The sequence below is a fragment of the Durio zibethinus genome, chromosome 4, assembly GCF_047325235.1.
Source record: "Durio zibethinus cultivar Kanyao isolate XHJ-2024 chromosome 4, ASM4732523v1, whole genome shotgun sequence".
Classification (NCBI taxonomy): Eukaryota; Viridiplantae; Streptophyta; class Magnoliopsida; order Malvales; family Malvaceae; genus Durio; species Durio zibethinus.
The window spans coordinates 8,539,993-8,556,018 of NC_143165.1; the positions used below are offsets into that span (position 1 = coordinate 8,539,993).

The 16,026-nt window shown below is 26.6% G+C and overlaps 1 protein-coding gene across 1 annotated transcript; it reads right to left on the reverse strand.

Annotated features, from left to right (window-relative positions):
* Positions 1-7,637: 7,637 nt before the first annotated feature.
* Positions 7,638-8,931, reverse strand: LOC111288434 (auxin-responsive protein SAUR78-like). Its single transcript, XM_089760317.1, has one exon. The coding sequence runs from the start codon at positions 8,443-8,445 to the stop codon at positions 8,065-8,067; it is 381 nt and encodes a 126-aa protein (XP_089616443.1). The 5' UTR covers positions 8,446-8,931; the 3' UTR covers positions 7,638-8,064.
* Between the last annotated feature and the right edge of the window lie 7,095 nt (positions 8,932-16,026).

Consider the following 16,026-nt stretch of genomic DNA (forward strand, 5'->3'; position numbering starts at 1 on the left):
AGTTTTTTTAAAATTACAAATATAAATTATAATTATAATTAAGTATTACATAACTAAATAATCAAACAAATAAATTAATCAACAAATTAGAGCATAACTATATAAATCTAACATAAAATTGAAACAAATTTACATATAATGAAACTTGAATCTAAAATCTCAAGGTTCTGAACATTTATAATCACAAAGAAAAACTTTTTTATTTTTTTTTAGAAGAGAAATTTTTAATTTTTAAATAAAGCACTTATAATTTATATAAATTGTATCAATATACATTAAAAGGGCTTGAAAAATCTTTGTGGGGGCCATGGCCTTTTTTGGTCTTAATGTGGCTCCATCACTAAGTTGAAGGAAAATGTTGAGGATCTCATCAAGAGTAGTATTTTAACTTTAGAACTTATGGAATAATGAAAGTTAACTTTGTCTAATCATAGAATATGAAAAATATGAGAGGGGGTTTCGGGTTTTTGAATGATTAAGATAGTATAATTCTCTTTCGAAGCTTTGATATTTTATTTTTTGTATTTAATGTTATGATTAATCTTGTTAAAGTTTATTTAGAGAAATGGATACTTTGAAGTTTTTATATGAAATTTGTCTTTATGCAATTGTTCATAATAAAGCCCCATATGATGAATTTGCAAAATAGAAAAATTGTAAAAAAATGAAAATGAAAAAATACCAAATACAAAAAATGAGAATTTTCTTAAATAATGAAAATGGTCTCAAGAGAATTTGTGATCATTATGGACCAATCCCATTTTTCCCTTTAAATATTTCCTGACTAGGCCCATTTGAATGAAAATCACTTGAGAGCCTTATTAATTCAAGGAATATACATTTAAATTCCTTGAATTGTGGTTTCATTTAATCATATCATGACAAAAAGGGTGATAATTTTTGTATGGACAATGAATAATGAACTAGTTAATTTGAGATTTTTTATGATGGATTTCTTGAAAATTAAGCAAACTTCGCATTTTTAGGCTCTAGTGTTGGTAGTTTAAAATTTGTTAAGATTATGCTGGAACTTCACTTCAAAAGCCACCTACTTAGATCTTTTCAAGTGACCTCAAGCCTTTGCTTCATATCTTAGGACATATTGACCAAGAGACTAAAACCATTCATTGCCTTTGCGATGACCTAAATTATGACAAATCCTTTCCATTAGTGGAGTGACACAAATAACTTGAGATCCTAAACAAGTTCATTAGAGGTGGCATATTAAAATTAGGGCATCTTCCACCCATTGTGTTTTTGGTGAAACAGATTAATGTATGAGTTATGAGGGTATGTAAAAAAGGGAAAAAAAGATAAAAAAATAAAGATAAAAAAAGAAAGGAAAAAACAAATGATTGTTACATCATGTACTTGAAAATTTTGGATAAATTCCAACAAAAACTTGAAAAAATCTCAAAATTTTGAAAGAAACCAAGAAGACAAAACAAGATAATTCAAGATAGAAAGAAAAGTCAAGAAAACCATAAAAAATTCAAAAAAAGAAAAGTTTGAAAAAAAGAGAAATTTTGAAAAACCTTTCTTTTAACTTAGTTTACAAAAGGGAATCGCCCTTTAACTTAAGTGAACACATTTGATATGACAAATGACTATTTTTCATCATCATTTTACAAATATATAAATTTATCCTTTGTTGCCCCTTGAAACTGATAAAATTTTTCTAAATAAACCATAAATAAGGAATACCCTCTACATTGGTTCAAGAATTATGCATGATAAAGACTTTTTCTAAGTATAAAAAAAAGAACCCTAAGCATCAATCAGACAAATGTTCAACAAGATGAATTTTCAAAAAGTTTTGCACTCATTAAATTAGAAGTGGATGTGGGCAAAAAACTGTGAAGAGAATAAAAGGTAAAAAAAATGCAAAATAAAAAGCAAGAAAACAATGAAGGAAAAAGTAAAAAAAAATGATTAATAACAAATGTCAAAGATAAAGATAAATATCCCAAAGGGAATCCTGCATATGATGTGAATGGATCATTGGATTGATCACCATTAAATATATTTTGGGCCTATTTATCATTTTTTTCAAAACCCTATACCATGACCTACGTTATGTACTCTGAAAAGTCCATTTTGAACAAATATGAATGTTTAAATTGAAGAGCTTTCCTTTGTGGAATCACCATACAACGTATGAGTTTTTTTGTCTTCTTTCATTGTTCGGCTACTTGTTTGAACCATTAACCTATTTGGATGAAATTTGGATTATTAAGTTCAAAATGAAACAATAAAAAGAAATGCAAAAGAAATAAATGAAGAATTTGGCTATTGGGTGAAAACTCCAAAAAAAGTAGTCTGGAGTGAAATTGAAAACTTTGAAGCAAATCCTAATGCCTAATAAAATAAAAGAAGCCAATATGAAACAACCTAGGCATTTGGAAGATTTGAGAATATTGATGCTTTGAAAGTTTGAAATCTATTAAAAATATTGACTCTATCAATTTAAGCCTTATGCTTCCATTCCCAAATGGCCTTGTAAAATTTTGAGCCTATCATGGCTATCTTGACATGTATGGAAATATCACATTTGGAAACTAAAAGAATGTTGAAGTTTGATTGCACTTCAAAAGGATTTCAAAAAAAATTTGATTTTTGAGAAATTCATAAATTTAAAAAATTTGTGCTTCATTTGTAAGCCTAGATGAAAGATTGTTTATTATTTGTTACCAAGTTATGAGACATTCTTTGATGAACCAAAACCTTAATGTGTTAAATGGTCAATCTATTTGAAAATAAAAACGATCACCTCATTCATCCAAAATAATGAATGCCAATTCTTGAGAGACTTGAAAGTTACTTTTTTGAAATATTTTAGTTTCTTTCATCGTGACATTAAGTTATAAAGGGCAATTTTATTAGTCAATTCTATGTCATTTGTTAGGCTTTTCTATAAATAATAAAAAGATCAATTTTGGTATAAAAAAGAAATTACACTTGGAGAGAATTTTGCAAATGCTAGGTGAGTTTTGATTTATGAAATAAAATATTTTTTAATTAAAAAAATCTTCTAAAAAATATTTTTTTAAGAAAGAAAAGGAAAAATCGACTTTGGTGCAAAACAAATAAAATCATTTTCCAATGACAAGGGTAAGTGCATGTGATATTGTGGCAAAAGAAACGTGAAAAAAAATGTTTCTTTCTGTAATAAGAAGATATGTTCCAATGAGAAGCATTCAAAGAGTAGCAAGAACATGATGGTTTGTTCTCATGAATTTTTCATGAGATATAGAATGGGCATTGATCATATGTATGTTGCATGATGGGGTTTGAAAAAGTGAATAAAAGAGAAAATGAAAGAAGAATAGTGAGAAAAATGGAATCGAATAGAAAGGAAAATCTTTTAGAAAAAAGATGAAGAATTATTCGAATGAGAAAACATGAATAATCAAATAATTTGGATTTGAAAAGAAAAGAATTTTGCAAACAAAAAGAAGGATTTTTTTAAACAGTTGTATCAATGGTAAAGAATTTTGCATTTGCATGGGGCATAACTTTTTCATTATTAGTAAGAATATTTATGTTTGCATCATTAAGAAGACATTTGTACCCTCTTCAATTCATGTATTTGCATCATCCAGTAAGCATGTGCATAAAATTTAATGGTTAGATTTATGTCTTCGTTGAGTGTATTTGCATTTGTATCTCGATAGGATTTTTTGTATTTACATAAGCATTTGCAGATTTGCATTTAAAGATTTTTTATTGATCGTTGTGGTTGTCGATTTGCAAGCTTTAGGAAAAATGAAAAAGAAAATATCTCTCTGAAAGTTTACAATGTTCGTGAAAAAGAAATTTTTGAAAAAATTGATTGTAAAGAAAAAATGAAAATGAAAATGAGATTGAGATTGAGATTGAGATGATTGAAGGATTTGAAAGAAAATTTCTTGAAATAAAAAATGATGAGATAGAGATTAAAAAGTGGAAAGAGTTTCAAACTCGAAAGAGAACCATTCTGAAAAATGCCTGTGGCCTTTATGATGAGATGATCTAACAAATAAAAATGATGAGAATTTAAAGTTATAGAGCCTTTATCTAGAGCAGCATAGATGTTAAAATTTTTAATACCTTTAAGCTAATAATAGTGTGATAGGATAGATATCAGTCAAATGTAACAAATAATGCATAGTGTAACTGGTAGATGGACTTTCTTTGTAACAATTTAGCATCAACAATCAGTAAGTCAATATGTATCTTTGTTGCTGAGGAATTATAAAGGTTTGTTTCCCTGTAGCACAATGCATAATTAATTTTAAACAATTATAAAAAAAAAAACATTTTAACAATGGAATTTAAGTAGTTTTAGTGAAGCTCACTTTAAAATTTCTTGACTGCCATTTAAGCTAGCACAATAAAACTATTCATATGACCTTGAAAAAAAATTTACTTCAAAATGTTTGCATTTTCAACCCATAACATAACATCAATTGTGTCACCACTTGTAAAAAGAATTAATAAAAAAAATGTAAATCAAAGAAAATATGTTACAATGAGAGAATAAATAATAGATCTCACATTATTGTTCATTTTAAAGCAAAAGGCTTTGTCTATCCATAACATCTTATTTATCTTCGTTGTGACCTTCCATAACTTCATTGATTCATATAAGAATCCCTGACATCCAGAACTAAAAGGTTTATTTGTAAAGCAAGATTTAATAATCAAGGAACAAATTGAATATGTATTAAAGAAAATTGAATGTTAACAAAATAAAATTAGATGATAAACTTGTTAATATCAAATTTTACAGTAAGGGAAAAGGCTTGAAATCAAAGTAGTGCATTAGGTGTGGTGATGGTATGTCAGGAAGCTAAACCACTTTGGTTGTACAAACAAAATGAATCATCAATTCAGCATTAATAGAATTAAAAGTGTTTTTCCTTAGGCCAATAAAGAAATTGATTGTCATATAGAATGCCTTTTTTGAATTTTGATCTAAAAATGCTTGCATCACATTTTTAATCGAAGTTTGCGTTGCATTTCCCTACAATCACAAAACAAAATATAATCACAACGATCACAAAATTTTTACAAAGTAAAAAGTTAAAAATATAAAATCAATGATAATGTGGGAACTTTTTCATCAACGACCAACAAATCAAAACTAAAGAATTTCCTTTCAACACTAGCAAGGATTTCAGCACTAGCTAAGAAGAATATTAGATCGGCATTGGATGATTTTGATTGTATATTGCTTGGTTGTCTTATTAACCTGTCCAAGTTTTTTGGATAAAAAACTAGAGTAAAAAAGAATTAATATGTCAAAGAGATATTTGTATATTATTTGGTATTAGTATATATGGATGCTTATTTGGTTTATGTAATAATTTTTGGGATAAATATTATTTATTTATGTTTTATTTGGCATAAGAATTACAAATAAATATATATATATCCATTAACAAATTAAATAAAAATACATAAATAAGTATTTTTCGTGAGGGTCTTAAATCTTTTCAGTAAATGATATAAAGTGTCATAATAAATGTCACAATTCTCAATAAAGATAATTTTAAATGAAGATCAATGCAAACCTTCACTAAAAATAAAAACTTTAAGTAAAGGTTAATAAAAAACTTTCACTAAATACAAAAAATATAGTGAGAGTCAAATTTGACTTTCACTATAAGTTTTATATTTAGCAAGGATCAAAACTAACCTTCACTAATTATTTACATTTAGTGAAGGTCTTTTAACCCTCACTAAATGATAGATATAGTGAGGATCACATTTTATTTGTCATCATATATAATTAAAGAGAGGGAAAATTTATAGCGAGAGCTTGTAAAAGTCACATTGACTATTGCTAAAGGAATGATTGAGGATTATATAGAGTTTTAGTGAGAGTTGTAAGCTTCACTAAAAGACTCTGTTCTTTTAACAACAACTATGAAACATCATTGCAAATATAATGATATTTTGTAATGATATTTTGTAATGATATTTTCAATTGTTGAAAATTTAATAATATTTCAAAATGATTTTTTTTTTCATCATTATGAATATGGTAAGGATATTGTAATAGATTTTTTTGTTGTTATATAAAATATTTAAAATATTAATTAGACAACGATAATTAAAAGTCATTGCAAATATAATAGAATTTTATAACAACCTTTTTTATCATTACTAATTTAATAGGAATTCATAATAACAAAAATTATGGTTGTGTAAAATATAAAAAATTCTAATAAACAATGACTATTAAAAATCATTGCAAATATAAAGAGATTTTACAATAATATTTTCAATCATTGCAAGTTATGGTTGCTAAAACCTCAGTTTCTAGTTGTGAAATTCATTGCTGGTTAAGCAATTCGGAGCGCCTATGCTTGGTTTCATTGTCACCCAAATGCAATGAAACACAAAGATCTTCGTCACAGCCATTCCTTAATGAAGCAATATTTTCAGAAACAACAGTTTCTCTGACAGGTTTTTATGCAATGAGGCTTGGAAGTTGAAACAAACTGATGCTCTACGCTAGGACCAGCTAGCTAGCATTGATACCATATATCTTCCAATAACGAAACTCAGTTTCTGTTGCTGATGATGGATTGATTCCAATCTAATTCTAAAGGGATATGCTGAATCGGAAAACCCAATGACTCAAATTTGTTTTCACTTTAGAAGAACTTCACCCGAGGTTGAAGAGTCTGAGTCCCCAGGCGTGGTGGCAATAGCTGCTGCTGAGGCAGCTCTTTGTTCTTGATGAACTGCCACTATAAATAGAAAGAAATGAAGGTAACATTAATATGAACAAATTTTGAGTCTCATAGCCAGTTTGTATGATGCATGCCCATCCATGAATATATATGGCCTTTTAAATTTACGTCATCAATTGTATTGACAATGCTGGATGATTCCTTTGATATATAGCCTAAAGACCATAATTGTCTTCAGCTGCTAGGCCACTAGGCCAAGCAAGTCTTAAGAAAACATAAGGCTGGCGTTCGACCCCAGCCTTGTTGGAGGGCTCTGTCTCCCTTGAAATAAAAAAAAAAAAAAAGACCATAATTACTACAATTTTTCTGTGTTATCATATGGGTCCTCTTTCTCTGTCTATCTTGCCAAATGAAACTAGAAAACTATAAAGAGGAGAAATTAAAAAGGAAATACAACACCAAACACTTAAAGACCCGATTACTCATACTTTATATATGTACTTGACTTGATGTACATGGCTTCCGAGATGCTTTTATTTGCATGGGATTTGCCAACAATTTCGCTCGACACTAATCTGGTATATTTATGTAAGCCACCACATCTTTAATTCATGAAGCCTCAGTTGAGAACTTGTTTTCCTTCACGCTGTGCTTTGGCTGGTAAATTAATACACATGAAAGGATCCCTCTCAACTTCATCTTTTCTCTTTCTTTTTTGCTTTTTTTTTGTGCTTAAGTGGACGTACGTAGTTTGTGTTTAGTGTTCCAACCCACTAATCCCCCAGATTTCAAAGCCAATCTAAAGAAAACGGCAGGATATGAACCTGGACGATATGTACCAACAGATTATAGGACTATTAATTAGCAAATTTTATATTTTTTAGAAAAGGGGTAACAATCATATATTAAATTAAACCTTGGTTTTTGGTATATAACAATGAATTGGTTACATGGTAAGTAATTTATGTTATAATAAAATTAATTAATTAAAAGAAAGTATACAGGCAGTAAAAACTACAGCCAACTTTTAATGACATCTAAAAAATAACCATGCTTCAGCCTCTATTTGTTATGCTCAAGATTAATAAGAATTTGAACCTAAAAAACAAAAAAAATTAACAAAACTGCATGACTTCATACTAATAATAAGTACTTGGTCAGTCAAAATAATTAGCAACAAAAAATTAATAAGAGGTCATAGACAGATTATCATATCAAAACTCTGAATCATCATAAGGAGTTAAGCATGTTACAAGAATATTACTTGACCATGTTTTCCTTTATCTTATAAAACAAGATCAAAATATTAAAAAAAAAAGAAGAAGCATATATATATATATATATATATATATATATATATATATATATATTAGCTGCTGATTCAAAACACATAAAGGTCAGCCAATTCTTCCAAGGAATCCAAAATGAGATTTGGATCTGAATTCTCAAGCATCCATAAAAGATGGTCAAACACAACTACCTCACATTTCACCAATATGTCTTCCCCTCCATGCTTCTGTTTCGACCTCTCGATCAACGCATTCAACAAAGGATGGTTAAGGTACTTGGAACTAACCACATAACGTTTCCTGGTACTCCCAACATAAATTGTTTCCCAATGTTGATTATCTTCTCTCATTTTATCCCATAGTTGATGATCTTCCCTAACCGATTTCGACCTTAGGCTGCTATATGAAGATGATCGTCCTAGTTGTCTCGAAAAGCTTTTGCATTTCCTAAGTATGAGATTGATCTTCTTCATTGGATCTTTTGTTTGTTTTTGTTTTTGTTTTTTTTTTTGAAGAAAAATCAAGTTTAGGGATAAGAGAGAGATGATGAAGCGAATTGGAAGCAAAAGGAGACTTGATTTCCACTCAGGAAGAAAAGAATAGGGTACTTTAAGGGCTGGGGGGAGGATGGATTGGTGGGTGCAAAGTCATTGTATTTCGGCCGGTGCTAATGTGGGTCCAACTTTAGCAACCAAACATTTTAAATTTAGTGATACGAAGGAGTCATCTTTTCAATGAATTGGAGGTAATGGAGGGCAGCTTTTACACTCACAAAAAGACACTATACTCAATTAGCTTTCTGCTCACAAAATTTGTGTACGGGTAATTATTAAATATCATGGATTTTTTTTTTTTGCAGTTGGAAAATTAATGGAAGAAAATATGAAAATATAGAAATTCCTACGTGAGGGCACATTTTGTTTTTGGAATCAAAGTCAAATTTGTCATAGCTCAATATTGAATTTTGTCAAATATTTTAATATTTCATTAAATTTTGCTATTATACTTTTAATTTAATTGATTTTTAAATAAAAAGTAATAATTTGAAATTTTCATTAATGCAAGTGGATGACACTATTCAATTTCCCCATTATATATATATATATATATAATATTCTATATATTAATTTTATGAAATTTGACTTTGCTTCGGAATAGCATCATGACAATTTATCTATTTTTTATTTAATTTTTTCTTTTTATATCTAACAAATATTTTCTTTATATTTAATAATCTTTTGTGTGGGACTCATTTGATATTATTGATGAAAAAGTATTTTTACTTTTCTTATCTTTTCTTTTTTAATTAGATAATTTTGTAAAAAAATTATATTAATATAGGTATCAAAATAGCATATGAATTTGGCTTTTTCAACCTTTTTTAGTTTTTATTTTCTTTGTTTTTTAATCTATAATAAAAATTTTGCAAAAAAAAATTTTCATAATTTCAATGTGTAAGAACTCCAATTTCTTTTTTTTTTTTGTTGCTTTTTGACTTTTTTTAATTTTTTAATTAGATAAATTTTGTGGAAAAAAGAAAGCCAACAGAGTTGTTCACGTGGCATCCTATTTTTTTAATTTTTAATTAGATAATTTTTTAAAAAATTAATTGGTAAATCTATTTTATAAAAAAAATAAAAAGATATATAACAAAACAATCCATATCTAATAGATTTTGATTCATTTAGCAATCTAATATGTGCATTATTAAATGGGTTTGAATCAAATTTTTTTGGAAATTGGGGTTGGATTAGAATCTTATATATAAATTTTACACATTGTAACTTTTATTTGACCATAATTCAAGGTGTTTATGTGGCACCTTATGTTTTCTTTTTCTTTTTTTTAGCTTTTTTGTTTTTCTTTTGTTCTTTTACTTTTTTTCTCAACTTTTTTTGGTTTTTTAAAATTTTTTAAATTAGATAAAATTTGTGAAAAATAGCAATAAAGATATCCACGTTGTACCCTAATTTATTTTTTTTCCTTTCATATTTTTAAAATTTTTTTAATTAGATAAATTTTATAACAAATGAATTAATAAATAAGGATAACAAAATAATTCGTATCTAATGAATTTTAATATGACATAATCTTGTATGGTGTGAATTTAAAAAAATTAGATCGAGTTAAGATAAAGTAGGTTTTGATAAGAGAAATAAAGTCAAGTTTATGGCAGGTTGATTGTGTTTTATCCTAACTCAACTCAAGATATATATAAAAACTATATGTTTTATACTATTGCACATTTTGGCCTTCATATGTTGTCTCCTTTAATTCATTTTTTTTCATTTTTCCATTCTCTTTTTATATTTTTTTTTCTCTTTTTATCTTTTTTTCTTCTCACCATATTTAACAAATATTTTTTTTAGATTTAGGGTGGGACTCATTTGGTATTATTAATTAAAATTTTTATTATTATTATTAGATAATTTTATGAAAAAAAAAAACCAAATGAAGTATTCACATGGCACTCGGATTTGTTTCTTTTTTGTCATTTTCTTTTTACTTTTGATTTCTTTTTTGCCATTTTCTTTTTCTTTTTACTCTTTTATTTTTTAAAATTAGAAAACTTTTGTAACAAAAAGAAGACAGATTAAGTGTTTACTTAGGAACTTATTTGGATTTTTTTTTCTTTTTTGCTTGAATTCTTTTTCTTTACTTTTTTTTTTTTTTATCTTTTTTAGTTTTAGATTCTTTAATTTTTTATTTTTAATATAAATCTTACACATCCATCCATATAATAAATCCATACATATTATAAATTTTACACATTTTAATCAACCTTTGACCTCCTCCTATCATATCCACGTGTCAACTTCTTCAACATTTCTTTCCTTTTTTTCCTTTTAATTTTTTTAGAAAATTTAATTATTTTTTTCTTAAAAACAAAGAGTGACGTAAGAAGATTCTTCTTCTAGAAAAATTACAAAATAGGATGTTGAAATAAAATCATTTATTAATTAAAATTATGACAAAGAATAATTAATAAAAAAATTAATATTTTAAATTAATTAAAAATTCCAATTATTTTTTACCCTAATATTTAATTGAATATAAAATTATAATATGTACAAACAAAATATGTTGTATGCATACTTAATGAAAAAAAATATTATATGTATATCAATAACCTTAAGAAATTAAGATAAATATGTATATTTAAAAGTTATGCTTGATAGTTCATTTATTTTAACAAATTTTCTGTTATCCTTACATTAAATGTTGTAAGATTTTGGGAGTAATGGGATGTTTATGTGGCACCTCCATTAACATTTTTTTTTAATTTAGCCATTTTCCTTTTTATTTTTTTCAATCAAATAATTTTATGAGAAAATAATGCCAATAGAAGTATCTATGTAGTACCTTTTTTTCATATCTTTTTGTTTTTATTTTTTGTGTTTTTTAATTTTATAAAATTTTTATCAAATGAATTAGTTAATAGGGATGGAAATGTAATCAATATATGATGAGTTTCAATTTATTTCGATTTGATATGAGTATTTTTGTAAAAATCTATACCGAATCAAGTGGGGTTGAGTTAAAACTAAATTTAAGTTGCTCTAACAACCCTGTGATATATATAAAGTATATATTTTATTTTTATTTAATTATATATATGTATTTTATTAAATAAATTATTATTTGATAATTTAAAAGATTAACATTTTATGTTCAACTGGGATGTTCATGTGGCACCCCTATGAGCTCACTTTTTTGTTTTCTTTTTTTGTTGTTTTTCATTTTTAATTTTATTTATTAATAAAATTATTATTTGATACTTTAATTTAATGGATTAACATTTTAAAACTCAATTGTGATATTCACATGGTACCCAATGAGCTTTTTTTTTTCTTTTTATTTATTTTTTGGGAATTTTTGTTTTAATTAATTTAATTTTGTCAAAAAAAAAGTTGATGGAGTTGTCCACGTGGCATCCAAATGCCTTTTTTTCTTTTCTTTTTTTGTATTTTTAATTAAAAAAATTTTACAATTAAATATATCTATTGATATAGATGACAAAATAATTTATATTTGTTGGATTTCAATTTATCTCGATCTAATAAGAAGTAATTTTTTTTAAATAATGATTGAAATGGAATAGGTCAAGTGTAAAAAAAAAATGAGATGAGACGAAAATGTGTTTAAGGTGTTTTACCTTACTCATTTTGGGGTATATATAAAAGTATATTTTATTATTATTTAATTTAATATTTATATTTATGTATTATATTAATAAAATTATTATTTGATACTTTAATTTAATAAATTAATATTTTAAGTTCAATGGGATGTCTATATGGCACCCTTTATTAAATTTTTTTCTTTTTTTTCCCTTTTTAGTTTTTTTAATTTTTTGATTTTTGTGTTTTTTTATTTTGGTTTTGATTTTTTTATTAGATACATTTTGTGAGAAAATGAGGTAATTAAAAATGCCCATATGTCATCCCATTTTTGTTTGTTTTTACTTTTCACTTTTTAATTTTTTTAATTAAGTAAATTTTATAACAAAAAAATTAATAATAAATATAATAAAAATAAAAAAATTTTAACTTGCCACAACACACGGCTATCCATCTAATATATATAAAAGAAACTTTGGACAAATATGTAAGCAAGAGAGGGGGGATTTGAGTTGTCCCACACGATGGAAGGGCTTGGCTAACTGCCTCGTCCTATTGGTTGAGCGACAAAATGGACATCTTTGTTAGTCACTCAGCTAATTAAATTGCTGAGCCTTTCTCAGATGCCTCCCTTATTAAGCCAATTTCAATTGATCAATTTGCCTTTTCATATATAGCAACAACTCGTGCATTGAACTGCAAAAAGAAAGGGGTAAATTTAGGGTTTTTTTATTTTGACTTCTTAATTTTCACCAACCAAACAATAACAATAAATAATGAAAATAATAAATAAAATACTTTTGGACCTTTAAATTTGGGCTTAAAATCAAATTTCATAATTAAAACTCAATTAATCCAAAAATAATTTTAGAATTCAATGTCGAGATAAAATTCGAAATTCATTTAATATTAAAAAAATTTTGAAAAAAATAGGGTGTTTACATTTGCTTTTATTATTGATTGTGTATTTAGGTTTATTGAGTTTGTTGATTATGGTTTTTTTTATCTAATTTCTATGTTTATGTCATTTTTTAAAAGATTTTTTTAATCTATTTTTTATTTTTTATATTGAAAATCTATTGAAAATAAAAATTAACAAAAAATGAAAAAAGTCTAAATCTAAATAAATAAATAAAAGAAAAATAAAGAAAAAATATAATTTAGTTTAAGTTGACCTTATAATATAATTTGAGATTAACCTAATTTATCAAATTAAGTTCAATTAATAAATCAAATACCAAAAAAATTTATCTAAATAGGAAAAAAGGTTATGGTCAATTTGATAATTTATGTTTTTTATGTGTTATTTTAAGTCAAATTTTAAATTTAATAATTAATTGATGTATAAGAATCGAATTTGAATACAAATTAAAATAGAAGAACTAATTCCATCATTTAACCTTAGTGCAGAGATGAGCTGCATAATTTGAAAAAAGTTTATATAGAATAATGATGACATGTCAAAAAGTTTTGCCATATCATCATCTTTGATCATGAGAATAAAATCATTCTCTAACAGTGAATAAAGAATTCTTTGAGAGTAGTTGACACAATTTTATAACGTGAAAATAACAACTTCAAATAATTATATATATCTAAAATTTAAACTTCTTTTAGTTAATTAATTGATTGATTGATTAATTATAGGTTACGTTGCAATTTTGGGATTTTAAATCTAAATATAAATTATGATTATCAACTGTTAGAATTTAGAATTTACAATTAAAGATACTAAGATTTGAATCTTATAGGGATAGGATGGGACCTGATCTCTTGTGCACTCAACTCATATTTGGTAACTTTGAAATTGAAAACACTAGACAAAATTTCTCCTCTCAATATTGACTTGTAGTCCAAATTAAGATCAGCTAACAAAGTGAGACCAAAATGGAAGCTGAAAACAACAAACCATGATCAGTTATTTGTGTTTGCATGAGGATCATTTATGAACAGAAGATATATCATCAGTCTGCATTCCAAAGTCACTGCAAAGTGAGTTGCAAAGCAAAGCCAGATTGTGACAATACAATAGCAAATTTAGTGAAACCCCTTAATCATGCTTATCCAAAAATACACCTTGTGTATAGTTTCTATCACTTAAAATAACTTAAGGGATAAGGTGCAAATTTGTGATTGTACTTATGTGACTGGTTCAAATTTATTATTACTGTTTTTGAGCAAATAATAAACGGGATCAAGTCGATTTCATAAATGTTAGTAACCAAATCATAACTTTTCGTAATTAGATTATTAAAATAAAACAATCATCTAATGATGGATGACTAAACCTGTAATTTACCTAAAGAGCTTTTACCCTCTTTCCATAGAAATTAATTTGCCATTAGAGTCTCATAGAAGCTCTATTAGTTCAATTTTCTGGTAAGATATACTGTATTCAACCTTCTCTTTGATGGCTACTAACTGTCCAACAGAGAAATGCATTGGGTTTTTATTGTTGATTATATTTGTTGGCACGTACCAATTTCAAGCTGATTTTTCCTTTTCTACTTTGGGATATATTTTCATATATAGTGCCTTACCCTAAAAATTAATGAAATAAGGGGAATTAATATCTTAATTAGTAAGATATGTAAACATTTCCAAACAAATAAAAATAATAATTAGAGTTAGGAAAATATTTACAAGAATTTAGAAAGAAAATTAGGTTGCAACAGCAGAAGTTAATTTGATGGGTCTTTTTGACCTAACTGTGACCAACTTCCAAGTTTTCAACTAATTACAAATCATGACAAAAGAAGATTGAGTACTATCAATGAATTCTGACGCACCTTACTTATGTTTTCTGGTTAATTTGTCCAAAGGTCGCATGGCATACGACATTTTTTTTTTTTTTTGGGTACAGTATTTACAAAGGCCTACAAGATTTTTGACTAATTCATAGTTAAAGAAAAAATTGCTGAAACCTAATTGGAAGAGAACAAGTATATGCTGCTTGAAACAAGTGTTTTGATGAGTGTAGACATCCTTAATTTGCATAGGTTGGTATTGCATAGGTTGATGAGTGAAGGATTCAGAATCCTATGCTTGGGTCTCCTTTTTATCTTATATATAAGATAATTGATAATGATATGATCAGGATTGATTATAATTGATGAAAAGTTTATGTGTAGCTCGAAAAAAGTCCATGTGAATCAATATGTATTGTATTTAATAATCTTAAACTAATATAAACTGTATTTAATGATTTCAAGTAAGTTGGAGGACAATTGATCTATTATAAAGTGATGTGTTGATGAAACATTAACGAGGGTACATAGTTGAGTTAGCTCTTTCCATGGGTGAAAAAGTCTTGACAAGCAAGTATGTAAGGGGCGAGCTTGTATTGTGACGAAAAGCTTAGTGTCAATCCTTCTTACCGCTTATGTAGCAATTGAAAGTATTTTGATTTAATGAATATGAAGGTTAATCTTGTCGACTGAATGATTAGATATAACAATATTTTTGACAAGAAAAAACAATTTTTTTATTTCATATGATCTTAAACTACACAATAGATAATAATATTTTCACTTTTGGTAAATTTTATCTTTTCTTCGTTCAAGATTTGATCTTGAGAGGTTAAGGATAATAAAAAAAGTACGTAACAACAAAATACGAGCTCTTTTTTTTTTTTTTTTCTCCGAAGATAAATGGTTAGGACAATTCTCCAAAACCGACCGTTACATAAACAGCCAAAAATAATCCATAGAAATGATTAAAAGACATGTACAGGAAGAAAGAACCATCTAGCCAACTACTAATTAAATCTCTTTCTTGGGAAAGCAATTGATGTTTTATCCCCACATTATTGCATTTCTCAAATAATAAACCAGAGAAAACCAACAAGAAATTGTGACCAGGATCCAGGTTGTAGGGATAGGAACTTCCACCTTAGCTTCATAATGATGAAAACAACTTTGAATTCTCGATCAC